This window comes from Elephas maximus, chromosome 11 (assembly GCF_024166365.1).
Source record: "Elephas maximus indicus isolate mEleMax1 chromosome 11, mEleMax1 primary haplotype, whole genome shotgun sequence".
Classification (NCBI taxonomy): Eukaryota; Metazoa; Chordata; class Mammalia; order Proboscidea; family Elephantidae; genus Elephas; species Elephas maximus.
The window spans coordinates 12259082-12286495 of record NC_064829.1 but is presented as its reverse complement, the minus strand read 5'-3'; the positions used below and the strand labels follow the sequence as shown (position 1 = coordinate 12286495).

Sequence of the window (27414 nt, the reverse complement as noted above, 5' to 3'; positions counted from 1 at the left end):
CAGGTGGTCTGGGAAAATCTGTGGGCTTGTTTCAGGGGCCCCATTCTGAGCTGGAGCTAAGAACTGCCCGCTGCCTCTCTAGAAATGCTCTCCTCCCAATTCTAGCACCCTTGGCATATAGCCACACATAATCATTGTAAGACAAATTAAGACCATATTTTTTTCACTATCCTTGAGCACTATGTCGTTGTTGTCGTTAGGTGCCGTTGAGTTGGTTCTGACTCATAGCGACCCTATGTACAACAGAACAAAACACTACCCAGTCCTACACCACCCTCACAATGGTTGCTATGCTTGAGCCCATTGTTGCTGCCACTGTGTCAATCCATCTCGTTGAGGGTCTTCCTTTTTTTTTTTACTGACCCTCTACTTTACCAAGCATGATGTCTTTCTCCAGGCACTGTTCCCTTCTGATAACATGTCCAAAGTATGTGAGACGAAGTCTCTCCATCCTTACTTCTATTGAGCCCTACAGCTAAGAAAATACTAGCCCTGGCGGTGCAGTGCTTAAGCACTCGGCTATTAACAAAAAGGTAGGCAGTTCAAACCCACCAGCTGCTCCGCAAGAGAAAAAAACTGGCAATCTGCTCCCATAAAGATTCCAAAAAAACAAAAACCAAACCTACTGCCATTAAGTTGATTCTGACTCATAATGACCGGATAGGACAAAGTAAAACTTTCCCATAGGGCTTCCAAAGCTGTAATCTTCATGGGAGCACACTGCCACATCTTTCTCCAGCAGAGTGACTGATGGGTTCAAATCACTGGCCTTTCAGTTAGCAGCCAAGCGCTTAACCACTATGCTACCAGGTGTAGAAAACCCTGTGTGGCAGTTCTACTCTGTCCTATAGGGTCACTGTAGGGTCACCATGAGTCGGAATCTACCCCACATCACACAACAACGTAGCTAGGAAAAATCTAAGCCTACATAGGCAGAAGTTGATGAGGGCATTTCTGGAAGCAGTAGCTCCAAGATGTTACATTGAGGGTTGAGAATCTGCATCTATGACACTACATGTGGAAAATAGACGGGCAGAACAAATCTCAAACTGGTGACATCATCTATCCATGTTCATACCACACCAGTAAAACCAGCTGAAAAACAAAAATTGAATCGACCTGAAAAATGACACAAAATTATAGCTGGCTTATTGGTTTTTGTTTGTTTTGTTTTTTAAATAACACAGTCAGATAACTATTTATATAAATGTATTACCTAATTGTTCTGCTAACGTGTGATCAATGACCTTAACATTTTTCAATTACTATCAACCAAGTTGCTTACACATAAACACATCATCCCTAACACTCTCTTACGTAGTTTGCTTGTTTCAAATATTCCCAGATAGACTAAAAGGCATCACATGACTAAAAGGCATAGAAAAACTAAACACTGCCTAAGTATGTGTTCTTGGTGACAAGAGAATGTTCTGCTGAAGCAGCCAAGTAGGTTGTTTACATCATTTCCAACTGCCCAACCATTTGTGAAGAAATCAAGTTCTTGGTTTAAAATAAAAACCTAATTGACACTTGGGAAGCATTCAAATTCCACAAATCATAATCTGCTACCCAAGCCCAGCAACAAGGAAAACAACTGATTGGGAACAAAATCAGGCTCAGAGATGTAGCCAAGCACGCCTAACTCAAAACAACACTCACCCTCGTGGGCATCATGACTCTTCTTGCACACTTGCTGTTAGCTGCTGTCGAGTCACCCCTGGCTCGTGGGGACCCCATGCACAGTGGACTGCTGAGATCCACAGGGTTTCATGGACTGACTTTTCAGAAATAGATTACCAGGACTTTCCTCCTAGTTTGTTTTAGTCTGGAAACACTACTAAAACCAGTTCAGCAACACAACAGCACACAAACATCCACTGACAGCTGGGTGATGGCTGCACAGGTATCCCACACGGAACGCAAGAATTTTACAACTGAACCACCACGTCCCACGCTGTGTACCCGTGGAGCCCTCATCTTTAAGATCTGCAAACATTAGCATGTTAATTCTCACAACATCCTTGCCAGCTAGGCAAGTGGTCCATGTTATGATCCCTCATATTAGAGATAGAAAGAAAATAATGATGGTGATAAAATTAAAACACATCCAATAATATCAGCACCATCACATCAAAAAACCCATGGCCTTCGGCGGGTCGGGGGAGGGGGGAAGAAATGAAGAAGAGGAAATTGTCAAACATATTATCATCTATTTTACTAAGTATTACTTTAATGCTGAGATCTAGCTAGTTTTGAAAGTGTAAAGCATAAGGAGTTAGATCATTGTTGAAACGGGCAGAGACTTCTCTTGAGAAGCCAGACACTTCACTTTTTTTTTTTTTTAATGTGGTAGATTAGTTGATTGGTTTCCAATGTTGAACCATCCTTGCATACCTGGTATGAGTCCTACTTGTTAATGGTGCATTATTTTTTTGATATGATGCTGAATTCTATTGGCTAGAATTTTGTTGAGAATTTTTGCATCTATATTCATGAGAGATATTGGTCTGTAATTTCCATTTTTTGTGGTGTCTTTTGGCCAGGCACTTCTTGAACGTGTTTTCTTGATGAAAAGCACCAGCAGAGTTGAGTCAAGAACTGTTCTCTTGATTTCATCTACCCTTTTTTTAGTTTTAGTGACTGCTCATCATCCCCGTGTGAGGAGAAGGGGACATTCAGTCTAGGGCTCTAGACAGGACTCCTGAGGGAGGACAGAATGGCCCTGGAGGCCCTTGCAGCAGAGGGGCCTCAGGTCAGCCAGAGAGCAGCTGGGCAGGTGGGAAGGCCACCATGCATCAAAAACAGCCCATACCACTGCCCTGGGGAATTAAGGGAGAGGGGGTTATTTGTTCCTGCCTTTGGGTATTTAACACCAAGGTAAAATTGAACATACCCCAATAGGCCCACAGAACACGAAATCAACATAACAGAGGTTATCAGGTTTGGGGTGGAGAAGAAGAGGAGTCAGAGAAGGGGCCTACGCACTTTCCCAGGAACTGACAGAGAGTTTCTCTGAGATGTCTCCTCTGCTTCAGCAAGTCCTTTGACTTCTGGAAGTGGGAGGGAAAAGACGACGGCTCCTGCTGCCTACACCTTTCACCGGTCGGGGCCTGTGACGCGCGCACTCTCCTCTCAGCCCAGAAGCGAGGCCTGAACCGGCGGCGGGAGTTTTCAGTTAAGACACGCACTGCCCCCATTAGGAGCCCACCACTCCTGCATCCCCACGCCCGGGCAATTTCCCAGATCTCCCGTGTCTTCTCTTCTCCTCCTCCTCCTCTCTCACGCGCGCGCACTTCACCGCTCAGAGCCCACTCGAGGCCCCCGTGCGTCCAGCCCCTCTCACCTGTGGAGAACCGAAGCCAGGCTCCCGAGCTGCCCTGGGCGAGGCGGACGATGAGGGCCACTAGTTCCTTCCTGGCCGGCGGAGCGCGTGCCCAGCCCCGGGGAGCCCCTGGCAGGAGGCAGTGGGCGCTGAGGCGGAGGCGCGGAGGGGCCGCGCGGAGCCCGGGGAGGGCGAGCGGCGCGGGGCGCGGGGGGCGCGGGGAGGGCGGGGCGCAGGGCGGGGCTCCCTTTCAAGTGCCCCCGCCCCGCCCCGCCCCCGCCCGCGGCCCTCCACCCGCCGCGCGCTGGAAATATGAAGAGACGCTGCGGCTGCACGGTGGTGGCGGCCACTGCTCGTCGGCGCGCTGCGGCCGAGCAGGACGCGGCGGGCGGCGCCGGGGGCCACGGAGCCCGGCGCGGAGCCGGCATGGGGCGCGCGGCGGCCGCCTGAGCGGTTCGGCCCTTAGAGGCCCGCGCGGCCGGGCTAGCCGAGGGCGAGGCGGCCGGCGCGGCCTCGCCGGGACGGCCTTTGTACGCCGCCCGCCGGACGGTCGGGCGCGCGGGGACGGAGGTCCCCTCGGGCGGGCGCGGTGCCTCTGCCGGCGCCCGGCGGCGGGCGGCCGCGAGATTCGGAGAGCCGGAGCCGCCGCAGGAGCCTGGAAATGTTCTGTCTCTGCTGCCTCCTGGTCAGATACCTGTTCCCGGCCCTCTTGCTTCACGGTGAGTCCGAAGGTGACCCACTGCTCTCCGAGCCCAAGGGGTGGGAGCCGCGATGGCCCCGGACCCCACCCGAGAGGCCGTGCGGCCACGGCTGGGGCTGCGCTGTCCTGGGCAGGGGCCGGCTTGAGGAAAGCCCCGCGTCGGCCTGAGCGCTCCTCGGAGACGGCTCTCCGGCGTCCTAGCCCGGAGCCCCTGCGCCCCTGCGCCCTGGCGCCCAGAGCGGCTTTGCTGCGGGAGTTTTCTTTCGTGGGAGGGTGCGAACCTGTGCAGAGCACTCCCCCCCGACACACACACACAGACACACACACACACAGACACACACACACACACACACACCCCAAGTGCATCCACGCTGTGGAACTTTAAAAGGATCGACTGTAAGGAAGCCGCACGCTCTGCGATCCAGTGTCCGAAGCGTCAGATGCAAGAGAGACTCGGTGTAGTTCCAGCTTTTACGGGTCTGTAACGAGAAACTATGGTCATTTAAGGGGGAAACCATTTCGGGGGGCGGGTTGTGTAGCGTTTGTTAGCATTCATGTGTGTTGTATGGATAAGCTTTGAGTCACTCTGAAGAGGTGATGGTGGGGTTGCCTTCTAGTGCACTGACGGGTAGAAGCTCCTGGAGTCTTTGGCTGCAGTTTGAAAGAGCAGGGAACTTCTAACAGCCAAGACGTAATAATTAAAACCAGTCTCCCGAGTCTCACCCGACCTTGATGCTTTATTTCCTTGTACTCTTGCTTGGTGGTTTTTTTTTTTTTTTTTTTTCAGGGTTGCATGTGCTACACTTTCTCAGGGACTGTGCTAAACCCTTAGCCAGGGAACATCGGCCCTTTTAAAAGGGTTGCAGAAATTGCAGTGAGAACAATTAGGCAGAATTGCACTACAGTTTGACGATGCAGATTTGGGGGTTGGTCGGTATTGACAACCATGACCTGCCAAGGAAAAAGATTCAGTCCTCCAAAGACCCTCCCTCATGGTCAGACAGTGAACATTTCAGCAGAGTGACCCCTCCCTGGAGCAGCGGCCCTCCTTCCTCAGCACCTCTTCACAGCCACTCCGAATCTGGGCTGAGATCAGCGCCCTCAACAATTCTCCTTCCGGGTTTTGAGCAGGAGCCTGCAATGGATCCAGCTTCAGAATGCTTGTAGCCAGGACTGAATATTAGGCTGTGTTCCTTACTTAGCCCACAAGCTGCTGCTTTGCTGTCTTCTTTCAGGTCCCCCCAGGTGGCTCACCCTCACGCCACAGGCTGTGTGGACCTGTCTGGATGGGCAGACCTGCGTGATTGCCAAGGTGCATGTTGAGCCCCCCAACAATCGCAGAATTTAAAAGTCAGGATGCAAGGCTTGCAGTTAGAGGGCAAAAGAGAGAAGGTATAATTACAGGGTTGAGCTCCTAGGCCCATCTGCTTAGAATTACAGAGCAGTTTTAATCTTTGGCTGAAACATGAAACAAATCAGGGGCAATGAACAGATCAAACAGCAGCTGCCACACACACAAGAAAAAAGAGATGAAACAGGAAAATTGTCCCTTTAAAGAAGTCTGTTGTGATATCTTAAGAAAAAAATAGGATGGTCAAATAACTTAAAATGAAAAATTACTTGAAAATTTGGCATGAACAGAACTTTTTGCATAAAATCGTTGCTTTTGAACTACAAAAGCAAGGCTCAGAGACGGGGCCTACTCCTGTCCAGATGGAGCATTTTCTTCTTGTTTTGAGATTCAGGGTTGTAATTATACTTTTTACCCTCCAGTCCAAGCTGAGATAATAGTAATAGCTATCAGGCAGGTAGCAAAACCCCAAGTATACCTTTAGTGAGGTTATAGTATAGCCCTGGATCTCCCAAATTAGAGTCTGGAGCCTTAGGTAACTCCTTGGGATCTGCAGATATACCCAGACACAGAGGTGCTGCAAAGAGGACTGCAGGGAGCGAGAGAGTAACTGAAGGCACAGGCTGAGTATGAAGTGGTGGGACAGTGGAACCAGAACAGCACGTGTGCACGTGTGTGTGTATGTGAGAGAGAGAAGAGGAGGTATAAAATAAAAAAGGGGGTTGCAAAATTTAATTGGATTACATGGATAAACCTACAAAAAATTATCCAACTTCAAAATGAATCTGCAGTGGCAAAATTTTTAAAACAAAAGTAGCCCAAAGATCTACTTAGGTCCGTACGGGAGGGTTGGGCTTTAGTGCAGAAAATAAACAGACGGAATCATTGTTCAACTTGTAAATCTTCAGGATTTATGGAAGGTTCGTCACAATTAGTTAGGATAATGTAAAGCAGCCGAGAAGAAGTGGGTATTCTCCCCTTCCCCCCTGATTTTTTTAACGTGGTTGAAGTAGTGTCTTAGCTATCTAGTGCTGGTGAAACGGAAATACCACAAGTGGATGGCTTTAACAAAGAGAAATTTATTCTCTCACAGTTTAGGAGGCTAGAAGTCTTGAATTAAGGGTGCCAGCTCCTGGGGAAGGCTTTCTCTTTCTGTCAAATCTGAGGGAAGGTCCTTGTCATCAATCTTCCCCTGGGCTAGGAGCTTCTGGCACAGGAACCCCAGGTCCAAAGGACATGCTCCACCCCTGGCTCTTCTTTCTTGGTGGTAATGAGGTCCCTCTATTTGCTTGTTTAATCTCTTTTATATCTCAAAAGAGATTGACTTAAGATGCAGTCTAATCCTGTAGATTGTGTCCTGCCTCGTTAACATAACTGCCTCTAATCCTGCCTCATTAACCTCATAACCTAACCCAACCCCAACCCGTTGCATCAAGTTGATTCCAACTCATGAGGTTAGGATTTACAACACATAGGATAACTAGATCAGATCACAAAATAGAAGTCAACCACACAGCACTGAGAACCATGGGCTAACCAAGTGGACACATATTTTGGGGGGACACAATTCAATCCATAGCAAGTAGTTTTACCAGAAAATGGCTATTAATCAGCCTAAGCCAAGAAAATGGTTTTGTGACTATGTCCTACTCTACAGTTATTTTACAAGCATTCAAAAATTCTCTTCTGTAGTAACAGGTGGAGCTTGATCATATATTTAAGTTGAAGTTATGAGTTGAAAGGAAATCTCAAGATGGCATAATGATTTTTTCCTGAGAAATACGACATTTTATTATTTAAGCCATGTGATATCATTTGTCTGTTTATGGGAGTAATTTCTAGGTAAAATGTATTTCCTATGGTTATGAATGTACTTGTAACAGAGTTTAATAAACTTAGTTTCAGACATCATTTATAGATTTCTATGTGCACAGTTCATGTTGATAAGATTAAAACGTGCTCTTCTTTTTTTTTTTTTTCTTCTTTATGACCAGTCCTGTGAGGGTGCTATAGATACCATATGTTTGGTATCCAGTCATTGTTCAGTTTTTTGGTTACTTCTGTTTCAATTCATTGCAAGTCATAAATCACTCCCTAAGTGCCTATTGATGAGTAATTCAGACTCTGGCGAGACTTGAACCTGTTGTTTATTTTTCTTGTTTTTCTAAACTGTAAATGCAGCACAAGACCCAAGTTGAAAATTTGATGGCGTAAAAGTATACATGTCAATTTTACTTTCCTCCCCTTCAGATTCTGAAAACAATTGCATTTCTTAATCCAAATAAAACCTATTGGATGTCATGAAGGTATGCAGCTGGGAGACATCCGTTATCACTGTTTTCTTTGCTTACATGAAAAGTCACAAGCGTTTCAGATGTCAGATGCTAAAAATCATTCAGCTCCAGAAACACAGATTAGCACGAGGCCGTCTAAAGTCACTGGTGCTTTAACACACGTCAAAGCACTGATTCCCTTTGCTAATGAAAACATTTGTTTTTAAGGTTTGGAGCTAATGTTGGGAGACAGACTATATTCCCAAATGCTGTTTACTTTTGTAGAATTGACTTTTCTGAAAGGTAAAGACTCTGGAGCTAGTCCCTTTCATTCAAGCTTATTCTGTCAAAACTTTTAAAAGCTGTAGCGATTACCACATGATAGCTTAACCAACAAAATGGGAAGACATTTAAATAGGGTCAAATAGGACTCTGAAATGCCATTTTACCAAAGACAGTTTTTGTAACCAAGAAAATATTTTCTTTCCTGCACCTTTTTCTCCTTTAGTCAAAAGATGAAAATAAAATTTTGAAAAGAAACATGACTCATCTGTATATCACAGGAAGGCAGAGTCTTAGATTAAATATTCTCTTGTTAAATAAGTCGACTTCTTTCAGGCACGTGACTGCAGGAGACCCAGCAGAGTTCTGTCAGGCTGCGTTCATTCTATCTCGCCCTAAAGGAGGAAAGAGCTGAGTAGAGGTGGATGCTGTGACTGTAATTACGTACTGTTTTGGAATAGACTGGTGACAACATGATATAATGTATTAAAGCAAAGCATAAAGCGTTTAAGACTACAGGCGAAATATTAGTGATTTTATCTTTTGGCTGAAAGCATACATGGCAGGACACATCTCCAGTAGACTATATATAGAGTTGACGTGATTACAAAGAAAGCTTCAGGAAAAAAAGACTGCCATAAATGTCAAGATTTTATGTGTATAGGTTGTTACTTAGTTCTCTCCAATTTGGGAACAAAATTATTCTGGGAAGTCATATGTTAGTTTCATTCATTCAGCTAACTATTCATTCAGCAAGTATGTTTATGAGGTTCAGAGCCCCGGTGGCCAACTGGTTAAGAACTCAGCTGCTAACCAAAAGGTTGGCACAGGGTCACTAGGAATTGGTTCGGTTTTGGCTTACTGTATGCCAGGTGCCACACATTGCTGGGCACAGGGATTGTAAGGAGGAACATTTCCTCTTTCCTGAAGGTTCCCGAAGAATACCAAGGGGTGGGAAGAGATGAGGATTGAAGAGCCCCAGAGCTGGGGCACGGCATGCTGTGCCGTGGCTGACAGCAAACACACACACAGGCTCATGCTCACACACGCGTACATGCGCGGCTGGGCTGAAGAGGACGGGTATGCCGCAGCAGTTAGCTGCAGAGCCAACGTGTAAGATTTGCAGTCTCGCTTCAACACTAGTGTCTAAGTGGGACATGGTGTCAGAAGAAAATGACATGAAAAATTACCTCGTTTCAGCTAAAGTTAAACAGAACTAGGAATTTGAGATCTTGACACTAGTATATGTCTATCAAGAAAAAAGAAAAATACTTTTAAATATGAAGGTTTAAAGATTGGTAGAAGGAGCTTTCTTTTAGCTCAAAAAAAAAAAAAAAACTTGAAAGTAAAAACAAGAACTTGGTCGGCACCTGTGTGTGGGAAGAAAATCCAGTCTTGTCTGTGATCCACAAACACTTTATTCCAAAAAATGGAAGCTGTGCTGGAGTTTATCTGGCAATATCCACTTCAAAGGACACATTTACAGTAATGACTGTTTATTTAATTGGGCAGGGCAATTTCATGGCTAAGTAATTACCTGTGTTTAATCAGTCACATTTTATCTGCTTCAAGTTTTTACATATCACTCAGGTTCTGACTTGAGAATACTTTTCTCACTCTGATTATCAAAGTAATAGATGGCTTATTACATGAAGTGTAACCAAAACCAAACCAAACCCAGTGCCGTTGAGTCGATTCCAACTCATAGTGACCCTATAGGACAGAGTAGAACTGCCCCATAGAGTTTCCAAGGAGCGCCTGGCGGATTCAAGCTGCCGACCGTTTGGTTAGCAGCCGTAGCACTTAACCGATACGTCGCCAGGGTTTCCATATAAAGTGTAGGGACATGCAAAATGTATAGGAGAAAGAATCAAAACCCTTCTACCCAAATACAACCATTATTAATATCTAGGCATCCTTATCTAGTCTTTTTTAATGTAATTAAAGACTATTTCTTAAGCGTGTGTGTGTGTGTGTATTTGGTCCCAAGCATGCTTGAAAATGATTGTTTCCTTCCCAACTAATTTTACATACGATTACATGTAAAATGGCCTTGAACTTTTGGTTTCTCGTAGGCAGGTGAAAAATGGTGGAATGTACTAGATAATTCAGATTTTTCAAATATTGAGAAATCAGGGACCTGGACATGGAGTCTACCATCCTTCTGTTTCACCTTTTCTTTCATATGTCCGCAGTGGTCAGTGCCGAAGAGGTAAGCCAGTGCGTAGTAGGCCTTCAGTGGCTTGTGGGACATGAATGTTGACTTCCAAAGGCAAGCAGCAACAGCAGTGCCCTTGCTGTTCTGCCCCCTCGGCAGCACTTTCTGAGCTCTCTCAGTGGACCAGCCTGCTTTTTGAGAGCACCTTGGGTTTAGGACTAAGATCTGCTGTGGGTGTCTGTAGCAGAGGTACTGTGTTTGTTCTTTTGAAAACTGCCAAGGACTGCTTTCTATATTTGTGATCTGGTGAATTCAAGCAATGTGAACCGTTAGCCTAGTCACATAGGCCTTTTATTTAGGGTGTAGATCTCTGTGTGAATGGTCAACTCTGTGTTTCCTTTCATTTACAGAAATCTTTCTTTTACCTGTTGTCACTGGGAATTTTCACTCTCTGAACGGTAGGTTACTGGGATTATGATTGTGGGGTAGTTTATTCCTTGGGATAAAAAAAAAAGGAAAGGTATAAGCCCTCCAGGGATCTCATTTAGAACCCTGGTAATTTATAAAATTGTACCCTAAAGCCCTCAGGACTTAATTTGCTTCAACAGGTGAGCGATTTCCATCCTGAGTCTACCTTTTTCTCTCTCACTCACTCAAAAGAAGCTAGCCCTGTGCCATAATAATTTTTATACAGGCCATAGGGCTCCCGGTGTTTGTAACCATTTTATAGTGAAATCATTTCCATAACCTCCTTAATCAGAATCCACTGGGCTGGCAGCAGTGCTGTGGGAGTCCTGGTTTCCTTGGCATCGTTGACTGACGTTACGTGACACTCCCGTTGAAGAATTCTCGCCTACCATTACCCTTCCTGTGCCTTCGTAGGAACTAGCACTTGATTAAACGAGATAATACACACATGAAGTGAAGTGCCAGGTGTTGGACAAACAGTGGTTATTTTCACCGTTACTATAATTTTTAGTTTATACAGGAAAAAGAGAGGCACAGATTGGGTGACTTCCCAGAGCCACTTGGGAAACTAAAATCTCACAGCCACTCTCTCTTTGCAGTTGTTGTTTAATCCTTTGAAATGCTCTTTTCTCTGAATTCATTTTCAGAAAAATTTAAATAAATGAGAACCAGTTAACTAGTCCCTTTAATTAATATTGACTCAATTAACCAAAATGTCGATGTTATTTGCATGCACACAAACATATGTATGTATGTGTGTGTGTATATATATATTCTTTTTTTAAGAAGAATAAAGGGAAAACTTTCACGGCCTGAACAGGGCTGATACTTGATCCTTCAGGCTCACTGTTTCCCTGGCCACAGTACCATCCCATGAACACTGCCCTAACAATGACCTTGAGCCACTTTGAGCGCCTGAATCATCGGAGAAAGGTCATAATGTCAGTTGCATTCAACATACAATGGCAGAATTTTCAACATCCAAATATTGTGATTAACCAAGACTTTATATTACGTAACTAATCCAATTAAGTGAAGGATTTTGCATATTATTGTTACGGAGAGTAAGCACATTTCTTATAAATAACGGGTATACTGAGACAGGAAATATTACACTCGTTAGCTGCCATCCTTGAGCACTATATTGCGAAGTACAAGGATGATTGATAATAGAATTTAAGATACATCAAAGTAGGACACACAGTGTTTTACAAAAGCTCTTATTCAGGTGCAGTGCTAAATGAGTGTAGGTTTCTTTCCTTCTTTTCTCACTCCTCCCTTCCTTCCATCCTCCTTTTCTTTCAATATAACTTCTTGGTAACACCTCTTCCACCCTAAGATGCAAAAGGTGGTCAGTATGTCTCCAAGACTACAGAAAGGATTTTGTGTCACTTGTTGAAATCAGCTCCCTTCTCTTCTCTTAGCTCTCTAATTTATTCAGGCAATAAATGATACGACACTCAACTACTGCTAAAAAAAAAAAAATTTTTTTTTTTTTTGCTTCAGCTTAATAATTAGTCTTCCTGCTTCTCATCTGCTCCTCCATGCCTCCAAAAAAGGGAAAAGCAGTCTTCGAAAATCACCACTGCATTGTTTATAATCTTTTGATGATTTCTCCTCACCTTTCAAATCAAATGCACACCCAGAATGACACCCATGACATTCTCAGCCATGGCCTTGCCTCCTTCCCGGCGACACCTACGCCCTTCTCCTGTGCACCCTGTGCTCTGTCTCCTGATAGGAATCATTCTCTCACACCCCCATGTGTTTGAACATGCTGTGTATTCTGCCTAGAGAGCTCCCATTCAGCCTACAGGCTGCCCCTGTGTGCATCCCGCAAGGACGCACCGAGAGCCACCCCTTTTGTTCTCACGGGTCCCTGGACAGGCCCGCATGTAGCTGGCATGTACCTTCCCTGAGTGAGGCTCCTCTGGGTATCATGCTTGTAGCTTCTGTGCCTAGCACAGTGCCTGGTCCTTCAGAGCTTTAATGATTGTTGGAATGAGTGAGTTGTTAGTTTGTGCCCCCCCAAATTTGGAGTTGATGAAGTGAACTGTGGGTGATGCAATGAAAACAGGGGTCCCTGGGGTAATCAGAAATCTAAGGCCGGTCTCCTTAGAGGGCACCATGGCTGATTCTCCAGAAGGGAGCCTCGGAGTATAAAGACACAGCTATTACACTTCGTGCCTTCTGCATTTAAATTGGTGCTTCAAATGAGCGTTTAACTTCCTGTCATTTATTACAAGTAGCACTTGCAAGAAGGCCATCCATATTTTGCACATTAGACAAGCCCAGTGAATATTGGAGACCAGTGTCAGTGAACTGAAGACCTAAGAGATGGTTTCTCCTACTTTATAGCAACTCTTTCTTTCACTTCACCTAATTAGTTACTTTTGCTCCCTAAGTGGGGCAGTGATTAAGAGCTTGGCTCCTAACCAAAAGGTTGGTGGTTAGAATCCACCAGCTGCTCCTTGGAAACCCTATGGGGCAGTTCTACTCTGTCCTATATGGTTGCTATGAGTCGGAATCAACTCGATGGCAATGGGTTTGGTTTTGTTTCTAAAAACAATCAAGCTGGTAGGTTTTTCAAAGGGAAAAGATAAAAAGAGAATAAATACGAACCGTTTTTCTCACCCTTAAAAATACAGTATTGCCTTAGAGAGTTGGCCCTAAATGATAGCACTGTCGTTGGTGAGGCTAGGCCAGCTATGGAGCTCTTCCTACAGGTGGGTCTCACAGTGCCCACGTGGATGCTGCCACAGCACCGACTGCCCCACCAGCCTGTGAGCTCTTCTCCATAGTTGCAGTAGTGAGGTGGGAATTATTTGCCATTAGAAACCCTGAGTAAGTTAGTCACTTGCCTGCTTTCCAGTGATGTGCATGTTGGTTATTGTATTTTATTTCTTCCACCACTGGCTTTAAAAAACCTAACTGTAGGCCCCCTTCACTGTGTGCCTCTAGCCTGTGGGAGGCCCGTGCAGATGATCACGCACCCTCTCCTTCTGCCTTGGCAATCCCCAGCCTTCCTTCCCTAGAGCCCTCCCTCATCATCTCAGCCCTTGTTCTTTGACATCAAGGCCAATGACACCTCAAGATCCTCAAGGCCAGAAAAACTTATATTTACTCTTTGTGCCTGTGGGCCCTAAAATACACAAAGTAATAGTAGGTACTTGTAAAACAGAATAGAGCTTGTCGGAGTCTGGTACTTAGGATCCCACCCTCTTCTACATCAGGTCATCATTCAGCTTTGGGAGCCCATCTCTTTACCCTGAACATGTTGTGCTTCTGAGAGCTCAGAATATGCTTGGCTCTGGGTGACTTGTGTCATTACTTCAACTGTTCTGTTGGTCAGGAAGGACTTTTTGAGGGTGGTCTAAGAGCCAAGGCATTACTTAAACTAATAACAGATAGCGTTTAACGAGAACTTACTATGTGCCAGGCACTTTGCGAAGAAAATTCTCACTTAATCCTGAGAACAACCCCATCAGATGGGTAATGTTTTTATCCCCTTGTTACAGATGAGTGGACTGAAGTGTGGAGAGGTTAGGTGATTTGTTCAAGGTCACAGTACTTTATTTCATTGATTGTAAAAAGGTGCATTTTTTTCATACTTTAAGGTCTTTGAAGTTGGCGTGCACCTTAGAATCGATAGGGATTATAGCCCCACCAGTCAGCAGGCAGTGATGGGAGGAGGCATGTGAACTTGCCCATGTGAACTTGGCTGCAGCCGCTAACACCATCTTCACCTCAGTCCCTTCCCGAGTGTTGCTGGTACTCCCTCCCTTGAGTTCAGTTGCTAATAGGCTGGTTTTGAAAATAGAACAAAATGTCTGAGTCAGATACGCTTGGTTTCTTCTCCATAACTCACTTAAGCATTCACACTCTCAGCATTGAAAAGTAAATTCATTGTGAAAAGCAGAAGGGCCTCATAACAGAGCTAGATAACAGAGCAGTGGAGTGTTAATTTGATATTAATGAAGCAATATTTATTTCTAGAAGAGTAATGCTAACCCCATATTTCCTTACACAGCAACAGTCAGTTACTTGGAAAGAAAGATACCCAAGAAAAGATGAGGCTGAGGCTGGCTTTTTGTTTTGTTACTGAGCTTCATGCAAAGCAAATGGATTACCTGTCACAGGTAAAAAAAAAAAAAAAAAATGCAGCTGAAGGCCAGACAAATTGCCAAATCTCTTTAAACTGATAAAAGAAGTTTCAAAGTAGTCAGAGGCTGCTGTGGATGACCCACATGTGCCTCAGGTCTGCTGTCAAGGCATGAGTCACCATTAAGTGGAAGTGTTTTTTTCCACTGGTACATAAAATTATGATCCATTGTAACAATCACTGAAGTCTTAGATTCAGTGAAATCCTTTCAGTGGCAGATCCAATTTCAAACCCAAGCAGCCTAGCTCCAGAGATTTCATCCATACCCACTACCCTCCTGGCTTTTATGATATTTATTCAAAAACATTTTGCAAGGGGTAAAGTGGTTTACAAACCAATTTTTAGAACACAACTAGGTTGATGCTGATATGATGGCATCTTTACTGAATGCTTGGAGCCCTGGTGGCACAGTGGTTAAGAGCTTGGCTGCTAACCAAAAGGTCTGCAGTTCAAGTCCACCAGCTGCTTCTTGGAAACCCTATGGGGCAGTTCTTCTCCGTCCTATAGGGCTGCTATGAGTCAGAATCAACTCCAGGTTTGGTTTGGGTTTGGTTTTACTGAATGCTTAGTAGGCCATATTTAAGACAGAATCTTCCCCACTTCCAATACTTTGTGAATTTAATTAAAATCAGTTTCAGGTTAACTACACTGTAATTGATCACAATGCACCTGACCCATCAGGCACACATTGCAGTTTGTTTCATTCCTTGATTGCCTAACAGAGACCGTAATGGATTGAACTGTGACCCCCAAAAATGTGTCAACTGGGTTAGGCCGTGTGTGGCTGTCCTCCATTTTGTGATTTTCCTATGTGTTATAAATCATAATCTCTGCCTACAGTTAAAGAGGATTAGGGTGGGATGTAACACCCTTGCTCAGGCCACATCCCTGATCCAATGTAAAGGGAGTTTCCCTGGGGTATGGCCTGTACCACCTTTTATCTTACAAGAGATGAAAGAGAAGCAAGCAGAGAGTCAGGGACCTCATACCACCAAGAAAGAAGCACCAGGAGCAGAGCGCATCCTTTGGACCCAGGGTTCCTGCGCAGAGAAACTCCTAGTCCGTGTGAAGATTGACGAGAAGACCTTCCTCGGGAGCCAACAGAGAGAGAAAGTCATCCCCTGGAGCTGCTGCTCTGAATTTGGACTTCTAGCCTACTAAACTGTGAGAAAATAAATTTCTCTTTGTTAGAGCCATCCACTTGTGGTATTTCTGTCATAGCAGCACTAGATGACTAAAACAGAGACGTTCCGGAAATGCTTACAATCATCAGGGTAATTACAACTATTGGGCTTGGTGTGGTTACAATGAATAGGACCCAATCTTCCCTACACTAGTTAAAAGCTATCTGAGATCAAGGATGTGTCAGACAAATGGGGATTAAAGCGTTAGAATAGGGGTAAATACTTGATTGGAGGACACAGTTTAGATGTGTGGCCCATGATAGGCTTGCTAATAGTTCACTCTGAATTTTTCAGACTTTGCACCTAGTCCAGTGCCACAGCAGAACAATAGAAAGAGCAGGGCCTTTATGACATGTTAGAGGGCAGATCAGAATATGTACATGTTGTAAACCAGCATGTTTTGAATAGAGAAATATGACTGAGTCAAGCACACTTGGTTCCTTCTTCATAACTCAGCACCTTTTCCCTAGGAGGACTGGTTGAGGGGCTAAGAGAGAATACCCAAGAGTATTTCTCTAGTGGAAATGCCTTCGCTCTCATGAAAACAGATGGCTACAGGAAAGGTGGTTCCTGCTTAACCAGATGAGCACTGGTAACGATACCACTAGACATGGATTTTTAATTTTTACTGTTCCCCCCTGTTTAGCTCAGGTCACAGTTAGCTTGGCTAAATGGGGTTGGTTGAGAGGTTGCATTTAGTTTGAACATGGTACAGTCACGTTTCTAGAAGCTCTTTCAAAATTTTTATTTAGTTGAATGGCATCTACAAGTATCTTCACCTGATTGCCTTTCACTTGATTTAAGATGTATAAGAACAAATCATGAAGCTTTTTTTTTTTTCCATCAAAAGGCCAACATTTTACTCAGTGGAAAACCCGAGAGTTCAAATATTGAGACTTCTGTCTTCCTAATGCCAAAGACTTTAGATAAAATTAATTCAGTCTCCTGAGTGTTTTATCCACAGGATGGCAAATGTCTGCATATTTTACAGATAACCTGACTGTTATCGGTCTTTGGGTCTGAGTTTATCCAGATACATTTTCATTTTATTACTCTAAGTCACTGTATTCCAGATCTAACTTTTCATTTTCAAATGATCTCTCATAAAGCATGGTTTTTATGTGAAGTTATTTAAGTGTTGATTAAAAATAGTAATTGCCTTCCTGTAAGTAGCATTCTCACAGGTACATTTATTTTGCATCTCCATTTTCTTTCATTTTTGTACATTTGCTGACTAGTGTCTTTTTTGTTAACACAGCGTTGACTGCATAGTAGACCAATTTCTTTAGGAGTGAATCCAAAAGGAAACAGTGGGCTTAAATATTTTAACTCCATTTTTTTCCGCTTCTTTTTTTTTTTTAATTGTTTTATTGTGGTAAAAATATATGTACCAAGACATTTTCCAATTTAACATTTTTTACATGTACAATTAAGCGACATTGATTACATTCATCATGTTGTGCAGCCATTACCACTGTATGTTTCCAGATTATTCTGCCACCATTAACAGAAACTCAGTGTTGCTTCAGCAAAGACTTCCCCTTCCCGCCTTCCTACCATTCCTGATAAGCACTAGTAAACTTGGTTTCCATACATTTGCCTGTTTCGTGTAAGTGGGATCATACAATATTTGTGCTTTTATGACTGACTTATTTTGCTCAGCATAATGTTTTTAAGATGTAGTGTACCAGGATTTCATTTCTCTTTATAGCTGAATAACATTCCATTGTATGTATGTATATCCATTCAGCTGTTAATGGACATTTAGGTTGTTTTCACTTTTTGGCTATTGTAAACAGTGCTGCAATGAACATTGTCATACGATCCATTTTTTTCATTGCTTTATTCTGAACACTGGGCTGATGGTAGTTTTGCATGTGTAAATTTGGGCCAACCTAAACTCCCTGTGGTACCAAAGATAAACTTAGACCTAGTATTCCTTTACCCCTGGAAAATAAAAATGTGCAATCTTTTTGTAATTCATTCTTAATTTTAAGCCTTATATCGTTTGTCACTGGCTTTTGTGGGGATGAGAGGCTTGATGGAAGGAAAATACCACAATGTCCCCAAATTGTAGGGAAGGCATGGGTGCCCCCCCCAACCTTGTTGATGAGCAGCCTTGTAGAGGCATCCACCTGAGACCGAGAACTGGAAGATGCATGTCTTGGTGGAAGCAGATCTTAGGTGGGAGTCTTTGGAACTGTTCCTGGGCCTTCCTCCATACCATCTTTGCCCAGGTTCCATTTTCACTAAGCTGGTCTCCTTGCTCTTTGCTCACCTAAATGTGTCTTTGTACACATCTACACTTCCCGATGCCTCCCTTCTCACTGCTTCCTTCAATCCCATCTCCTCTTTGGTGATGCTGCAACATGTCCGTTTCTTTCTTCTACAAACCCTGTTGCACTGATGTGCCTACACTACACAGGTACTCACTGAGATGCACAACCTCATCTGCTGTTTCGTAGGTGCGTGGATTTCAGTTCTGGCCTTAACCACGAACTAGCCAAGTAACCTCAAGCAAGCAGATTTGTTGTCTCTTGGATCTCAGTTTTCTCACCTGTGAAGTGATCACCACAGACACTTCTAGTTCAGGAATGTGAACTCTGTGAGACCAAATACAGATAATATCTGGTAGAGTAAGAGTGCATTTCCAATTTGCAGCTATTTCACTACTGCCGAAGGCAATTCTTCAACCTGATTCCTGTCTGCCACTAATTCTCCTGTGGGCTAACTTCTCACTTTCTTTTTTTTTCAGGGCTGGGAGAGGGTTCTGCCCTCCTCCACCCGGACAGCAGATCCCACCCAAGATCCTTAGAGAAGAGTGCCTGGAGGGCCTTCAAGGAATCCCAGTGCCACCACATGCTCAAACATCTCCACAATGGTGCTCGAATCACCGTGCAGATGCCGCCCACAATCGAGGGGCATTGGGTCTCCACAGGGTAAGGGTTGGGAGAGTGGGAGTCGTCGGGAGAGCCCAGAGAGCACACTGAAGTGGAAAGCTCTTGCTGTGCTTTCTCAGATGCGTAGAAACTGTATATGATGTACAATGATACAGGTGTTGTCTACATGTAAACTAAGACCCAAGCAACTCTTTGCAACTATGATTGGTAAGGAAACAGAGGTAGGACTGTCGAAACCTTAGGCTAAAGCACAGATTACTTTGTACCGGCATTAACCACATAGTGTGAGTGAACAGATCCTTGTTTACTGAACTCTATCGCACCACTTGTTTATAAAAAGAAACCATTAGCAAGTGGAATTAAGAATCTGTGTTTCACCAACCCTGAAACATGACTTGCAAAGCTTCTTACGGTCTAAGTATTCTAGCCATATTCTGGTAATTTAATATATGGCTCCAAGTTCTGAGAGTGAGTTAAAAGGTACTCAGGCTACCTTGACTAGCCAGGGCATAGTGCTTGGATTCTTTTCCATGCTAAACTCTGTTCCACCCTGAGCTCTGGCTTATCTTCCCATTAGACCTTCTAAAAATAGCCTAGAGGCACACCTGTGTTTTTTTTTTTTCTACCCATTAAATTGTTGAGAATTACGAAGACTAACTCTGGGATCTGATACCTTCTCCCTGTACACTATGCCTGGGATATGGGTAGCTGCCTCCAGATACCTTGGAGAGAGATTAAATGAATATGAGAAGAGAAAAAAGTTTTATAAAGATGATGAAGACCCAGAATTTTTTTCAGTAGGGTCTCTCAAAAAAACTTGCACAGTAAATATTTGCATAAACAATCTTAATGTGATGTGTTTTAAAATGATTTATCAATTTATTCAACGCACATCTATTATGTGCTGACTGTGCCAAGCATGGTTCTAGATTTGGAGCTTGTAGCTGTGAACAACACTAGACATGGTCCCTGTCTTCATAGATTTTACAGATAAATACACAAAAAAATAAGTAATTATAAAGTACGCTGTGAAGGAGAAAAAAAATACTCAAATGCTGAGAGAGAATATCCCTAACCAACCCAACCCATTGCCGCTGAGCCAATTCCAATTCATAGCACCCCTGTAGGACAGAGTAGAATGCCCCCACAAGGTTTCCAAGACTGCAAATCTTATGGAAGTAGACTGCTATTTCTTTCTCCCGCAGAGTGGCTGGTGGGTTTGAACTGCTGACCTTTTGGTTAGAGCTGTGCACTTAACCACTGCGCCAACAGGGCTCCTTGAGATAATACTAGGGAGTTCTGTTTTAGGTTGGGGTGGGGTCAGGGTAGTCTACTGAGGAAGGTGACACTTGAGCTGAGAAGCATTGGCCATATGAAGACTAGGGAAGAGATTTCCAGCTAGAAGGACCAGCCTGGATTGCAGAATGAGTCAGAGCCTGGCTAGACAAGCGTAGTAACCAAGGGGACAGTAAGGCTGGAGAGGAGGGCGGGCCAGATCTCAGGGAACTTTTCAGGCCCCATCTTGGAGTTTGGCTTTTGAAAATTTTCGGTAGGAGGCATGCTTAAAATATGACTCAACTTTACCAAAGGGCACTCTGGTTTCTGTGTGCCAAATGGATCATAGAAAAAGTGACTTTAACAGAGCATGGCAACAGTTCTGGCTAGAAACAGGAGGCTTAGATGCGAGTGGTGGCAAGGGTGATGGGGAAAATGAATGGATTTGAGATGTACTTCACTTTGGAGACAGAATCAACAGATTGTCACTGCTTACATAAAAAAAATAACAATAAGTGATCTTATCTACACCTCATCTGATATTAGTCACTTCTTACGCTAACTTTTTCCTCGGAAGAGAATTCTTGGGTCTGTTCTCTCCCTTTTTTCACGGATTATGAATCCTTGAAGTACTGCTGAGGGCTTTGTGTCCATATGATGTTATTTGACATCAGTTGACAATCTTCATACAGCAAAAGTTACCCACCTCTAAATAGTGTTTATCATTCACTAATTTGTTAATGATTTTGAATGCCACTTGCCTTTGGGATTTCAGACCAACTGCCTGCTTTTGCAATGCTACCAAACCAAACCAAACCAAACCCAGTGCCATCGAGTCGATTCCGACTCATAGCAACCCTATAGAACAGAGTAGAACTGCCCCATAGAGTTTCCAAGGAGCGCCTGGCGGATTCGAACTGCCGACCCTTTGATTCGCAGCCGTAGCCCTTAACCACTACACCACCAGGGTTTCCTTGTCAATGCTAAGTAATCTCAAACCAGAATTCTTTGTTAAGGTTGTAGACACAGACAAAATTGTAAAGCCACGATTAGGGAGGTGAGAGTCAGGATATAACTTAGATGAAGATCTGGTAAAAGGTTACATGTGAAATGACAGTATATTGAAGAAAGCCTCGTCTTCCTGGCACAGGCTGTGCTGCATGTGTGTGAATGTATTACAATTTTAATTGTTTGAGAAGCTGACTTGGGTAAAACCTGCTGAGCCATTTTATGTTCTGCAAACCCAGTCTAGGTGTTTCTGGTTGGGAATATATCATTTACCTAACGCCATAGCAAAGGACGTTGTCTCCTTATCAGTCAGCTCAGGTAAAAGGAACCCTTGTTTCTATTGTTAACGTGAGTTTTGCTTTCACAATGAACACTAATTGCCCCTTTATTTTTCTCCTAGAGGGAGAATTACTTTTGACTGGAGTAGAGGGTGAACTTCCAGCTGCCTCTAGATGATGTCGCTAAAAGGCTAGGTTCGGTTTCAGCATGTAGTTTCACCACATAGTACGTGTCCTCCTCTCCATATAAGGCCTTAAAATGAGTGTTTAGGAAATCAGATAAACCTCTTTGATCTAGTACCAGAGATCTTTTATAGGCCTGCTCTACACTTCCTTGTCCAGAAAGAAGTCCTGTGTAAGTTAGGGGTGCAAGTGAACAGGTGGAACCACAGATGGCATGGTTCTGCCCTCCTGGCCTGTTCATAAAAGGAATGAAAGACATTCTGGGGTAGAGTGTTTAAGAGCACTGTGCTGGAACCAGACCACTTGGATTCAAGTTCTGGCTCTGATACTTGTTAGTTATGTGACCTGGGTTTTTTACCCAACGTCTTTGTACCTCTGTTTCCTCCAGGGCTTCAAGCTGGTTCAGACAGGTTCAATCCTGACCAATAAAGCGAAACCAGAACAGACCCACATTTTTGCAAGTGGGGTAATCTGAAACGATAACCAGAAGGGTAAAAATTACAGGTTGAAGCCCTGGAATGGGAGACTGGAAGAGGTGCAATGAGCCCTTTCAGGAGCCTGACGTGTGAGATTGCATTATTGCCAGGACTGAGGAGAGTGACACATAGTCAAAGTAGTGCAGTCAGCTGCCGTCTTTGAGCTGGGCACCACTGTTCCCTACTCTGCTCAAAATCCTACAGGCACTGCGCTTATTTTCTAAGAGGGAGATTAGGTTTCTAGCAGAGCTTTGACCTGTAATTTTTCCCATTCTAGTTATGGTTCTGGTCCACACCAATTTTAAAAAATTCAGGTCAGTTCTAATTTCGTTTCCTTGGCCATGACTGAACTAAGAGGAACTGGTTCTAAGACCTGGTTTCCTCATCTGTAAAATGTGGATGGTAATAATACTTAACCCCTAGGATTCAACAAATGAGCGTGTATAAACAGTGCCTGGCCCAGAATAGGCATTTTGTTATTACCATCATTTCTTAGCACTATCATGAATCCCTTCCTCATGCCTTGGGCCTTAAAATTAAGTCTTTCCTTCCTTTTTTCTTCAGGTGTGAGGTAAGGTCGGGCCCCGAGTTCATCACGAGATCTTACAGGTTCTACCACAATAACACCTTCAAGGCCTACCAGTTTTATTACGGTGGCAACCGCTGCACAAGTCCCACTTACACCCTCGTCATCCGTGGCAAGATCCGCCTGCGCCAGGCGTCCTGGATCATCCGAGGGGGCACCGAGGCCGACTACCAGCTGCACCACGTCCAGGTCATCTGCCACACGGAGGCTGTCGCCGAGAGGCTCAGCCAGCTAGTGAACCGCACGTGCCCTGGGTTCATCCCAGCCGGGAGCCCCTGGGCACAGGATGTCCCCCACGACCTGTGGCGCGAGGATAGCGGCTGCGAGTGCACCAGGGCCATGAATTTTGCGATGCACGAGCTTCAGCTGATCCGGGTGGAGAAGCAGTACCTGCATCACAACCTAGACCACCTGGTGGAGGAGCTCTTCCTTGGTGACATCCACACCGACGCCTCCCAGAGGATGTTCTACCGGCCATCAAGTTACCAGCCGCCACTGCAAAATGCCAAGGTACCTGCGTCAGCCACCTGCTCTGCGGAGGATGGGCACCCCTTGTGAGGGCCTGTCAGGGCAAGGTGCCTGAGAAATGAGGCAGCAAGTCTAGGCGTGTAGGCTGAGGCAGGGGCTGCTGGGAGGTGGGAGGCTGCAGGACGAGGGACACAGCACCGGCTGAGGGGACTGGGTGTGCCACCAGCTGACCCTGTAGTCTTGGGCCTTGGTTGTTCCATTTGCAGTGGGTAGTGGCCGGGGTGGTTGTGTGAGAAAATGTCTTAGACCCCCTGCAGCTCTCACAGTCCGGGAGCCCTTTCTGTGATCCTAAGAGGAAGGAGCGAAGGCAAGTAGGAGGCATGTACCCACACTTGGAGGAGACACTGACCACAGCAGTGACACCAGACCTGATAGAGGTGGGGAGGGACCGCAGACAGGATAGCAACGTGGCCTGCATGGGGCTTTGGGCTTTATAGAGGTTTCCACATACAGTACTTCTCAGCCCTCATAGTGGCTTGGGAGGTAGACATGATCACTGCTGTCTTTTGCAGAAGCGGGAATTAAAGCTTGAGGGGCTGGGTGACCTGCCCAAGATCACAAAGTTAGTGAGTTTCAGGGCTGGAACTTGAACCCAAACCTTTTTGCTTCAATTCCCACATTCTTTCAGTTTTACCAAGTAAAGTATAAAGTCACGGTGATCAGAAAAGGAGGACTCAGAAGGTCAGGAAATAATTAAAACTTTATAATGCTCTGTTCTTGAATGATAGTCTTATAATTACACTTGGAATTCACAAAGCATTTCCTTCCCACAAGCTCAGAATACATGTCAGATATGTAACGCGATCACTTCCACCGCAGAAGTTAGTGAAGTTCGAGGAAAGGAGGGTGGTTTGCTTCTGGTGGCTGTCCTGGGGAGCCACCCTGGCCAGCTGCAGGTGGTCCTGCAGGCCCTACCAAAGTGGCCCACAGCCTCTCAGGTGGGCTTTTATGGAATCCTTCCTAGATCAGTGGCTTTCTAATTGCAGAACCCAGTTTGACTTTTGCTTGGTGGTTTATTCATTTTTTAAGTCTTTTCTTTTCTTATTCATACTTTCAGCTGATTCATAACTGGTCATGATATATCACAGAGTCCTTCCCCTGCCAGAGACCACTCAGTGTTATCTCTGTTTATCTTATGTTATTGTGAGCTCATGCAATGAAAGTGCCCTTTGTTATATTTTTGAAAACTCTGCTGAGAAAGCCATCTTGGCGGAGGCTGCTCCCGTGGGACCATCTGGTCAGGGATGCTCGAGTGTGTAATGGAAGGAAGCCTGGCCACGAGCTGGTGCCCTCAGACCAAAGCTGCCCGCACCCCTGCCTGTACCCCTACCTGTGTGGGCAGCTTGCCAGCAGGCTCAGAATGCCACAGTCCTCCTTATTTTCTGCCTTGTGAGTGGCAAACCAGCTGAAGAGGAAGGTCTGTTAGGGCTGGGAGGAGCGACCGCTCGTGCTCGACTCCATGGCTGCTGCCGTCGAGCATCCCAGAGGCTCTCTTAGAAAGCGCTGCCCTTTTCAATATGCTGATTATCCTGGAAAGGCAGAAAGAGGAGAACCTGCTCACCAGAGCAAGACCTCAGCAAGGGTGGTGGTGTCTGCGCCAGGCTCTGGTGATCTCTTGTGAAAACTGGTGTGAATAATGGGCTTCCAGTTGTTTGGGACCTTCCAGTGCGTAGTATCCAGAGTTAGAATTGAACATGGCCGCTGAGTAGCACTTCTCTTGAAATCTCTGGTTTGAGATAGTAGAAGGGGCTTCCTCTGAGTAGGGCCAGGTCAGCTTTCACATTATCTCCGATAATGAGAGGTAAAGAAGCCATGAATAAAATGGTCCACAGATAACCTAGAAGCTTCACATTAGCCAGGAGCAACCTTGAGCTTTTATAAGATCTGCTAAGCAAGAAGAGTATTCTTCATCTTCTGTTCACCTTCCAGCCAAGACACTAATGAGCAGCAGAAGACCCAACAGCAGGGAGAAGGGTGTCCAGGATCCGAATTGTGGGGCTCAACTGCTCTAGATGGAGGCAAGGAGCAGTAATGGGACTTACCCTGGGCTGCAGTCAGGACCACAGGCTCCTTTGCTCCCTGTTTGACCTTGGGCTAGCCATTTGCATGTGTTCAAATTCACTTTCCTCAACTGCAGGTGACAATTTAGGCTCTTGATGCCTCAAGCTCTTTTTAGCACTGACAAAAAAGGTGTCAACCATAACCACCTTCACTTCACTATTTGTACTTCTTGGATGTGGCTCTTCACATGGTGGTCTACGAGGTTCCCTCACTCACTCCTCTGGTCTCAGGAGGAGCAACTTTTCACTGCCCAGTGTCCACCCAGTGAGCAGGGACAATCTTTCAAGAGAGCAGCACACACTCGTGACAACTGGAGGGACAGCATCTTGAAAGTGAGAGTTACTAAACATTGGCCTGGGAATTAAGGATGGCAGTTGTAGGGCTGACCGTTGAGGATTCTCATAAGCCAAGAAGTTGTTTTTTTAACACAGTCTGGATAAATTGGCAAGGTTATGGATGGACTCTGGAACCAGTAGCCAATTCTGGGATCCAATCCTCCTGCTCTCCACAGCTGTGGGTGTTGATAGTGCTATCTGACCTCTTGGAACCTTAAACTTTTTTTTTTTTCCCTATAAAATGCCAAAAAGAAAAGAATCGATTAGGTTAATGTTGGTAATGATGTTGGGAAAAGGCCCGTGGCTGAAGCTGCCTTCCCTTCTGGTCATAGTAAGTAGCCCTCTGGACCTGAAGCTCTTAGAGGCTGGGGAACATCAAAATGTTTTATGATCCCTGACTATAAAATGTCTCCTCCCATTTCCTCCTCCCTGCTCTGCTGAGGCACTGTTGGAACATTTGCCCAGATTTTCAAGCAGCAGACTTTTTAAACCATAGGCCTGATTGCATGATTCCAGAAATATCAGGGGTTTCAAGGACCTTAGATGTTATCTAGGATATACCACTAAGTTTAGAAAAAAATAAAGGAGGACACTGACTGACATTTGTTAAAAGTAATAATAAAAAGAAAAGAAGAGCTTGCAGAGGAGTAGAACACCTGTGAAAGGAGACACGAGAACCTCTACAATGGCAGCCTCTCAGGAAGGGAGCTACGTAGCTGGGGGCTGTCGGACAGAGACTTCTCACGACATAGGTTTTTGTACCTTTTGAAATTTGTGGCATGAGCTTATCTTCCCTAAACACAATTAGCACACAAAATGAAAATTGGAAGGGGAAAAAAAAAAAAAAAGCTGGGACTCTGAGGCTTAGGGGAATATGGGGGGCCACAGATCAAGATGGCAGCAGAGCTGGGGGAGGACCTGGCACTCCAGAGTCCTGGCTTGGTTCTCAGACCACTTTGACTTCCCACCAGCCAGCCTGGAGGGCTGAGGGGGAGCTCATCAAAGGCTGGCCCTGAGGCCCGACAGCCTGCTCGTCCTCACTGCTCTAGGAGCTGAAAGGGACCATTCTTCTCATGTTGTTCTTTGCGTTGTACTTCTTGGCCTGGCGTTCACAGCAAAATCGTCAGGATGTTTTTAGATCCTGTCCCCAGGACAGCTATGAGTATGAATGAGTGGACTTGGACATTGGTGTCTTTCCAGGCACAGGAAAATGAAAAACCACCATTTTCTCTGCCTACTGCAGACTCTGTTAGACCTGGTGGCAGCTTTTGGGGCTGAGAACAAGAAGGAAGGGCCAGTGGAAGCTGGCCCTTGAGGAGCTATAACTCTTCTTCTTTGAACTCTGTGCCTTACCTAATTGCTGGTCCATAGACACCTGGCTGAAAATTCGTTTAAATGCTAAATTGAGTTTGAAACCACTAGTCTCAGGCCCCTCTGGAAACGGGACACCCTGGTAAAATAGAAACATTAAATCAACTTGTTTTTTTAAGCTTTATGCAGCTTTGTCTGAGGTTGAGGGGCCTTTGGCAAGCCTGCGATGTTTGAAGAGCATCAGGTATGTGGGAGGAGTCTTTCATTATGGAATTGGCGACTCATCATTAAAACAATCAAGATAGCCTTGAAAAAAAAAAAAAAACGCTTTTGTCTGAATTCAGCTTAAACTCGGCAGGCATAACCCTCGGCCTAGATTCCTTAGGACTGTTGAAGGGTCTTGCAGTTGGAGAGTTAACTAGGTTCATTCTTTCAGTGTTAGAGTCAAATGGTAATTAAAAGCAAATGATTGCCTGGTTAGTTAGAAATACCAAAGCCTCAGGATCTGACTTTTAAGCAAATAGAATTGGTCTTTCTCGAAAATCCTGCTCTGCTTTAGCCACAGAGTGGTAA

At 44.9% G+C, this 27414-nt stretch overlaps 2 protein-coding genes across 2 annotated transcripts in view; one reads left to right on the top strand and one right to left on the bottom strand.

Moving 5' to 3' along the window:
- The window catches only part of LOC126085668 (transcription factor ATOH8-like), a 139466-nt gene extending 135716 nt beyond the window's left edge, over positions 1-3750 (bottom strand). The window contains exon 1 of the mRNA XM_049901268.1: positions 3344-3750. Coding sequence (XP_049757225.1) covers positions 3344-3750 — 407 coding nt within the window. The remainder of the gene's footprint in view (positions 1-3343) is intronic.
- APCDD1 (APC down-regulated 1) overlaps positions 3647-27414 on the top strand; it is a 36118-nt gene continuing 12350 nt past the window's right edge. The window contains exons 1-3 of the mRNA XM_049901850.1: positions 3647-4041; positions 18656-18839; positions 22585-23116. Of these exons, the coding sequence (XP_049757807.1) occupies positions 3984-4041; positions 18656-18839; positions 22585-23116 (774 nt within the window). The 5' untranslated portion in view covers positions 3647-3983. The remainder of the gene's footprint in view (positions 4042-18655; positions 18840-22584; positions 23117-27414) is intronic.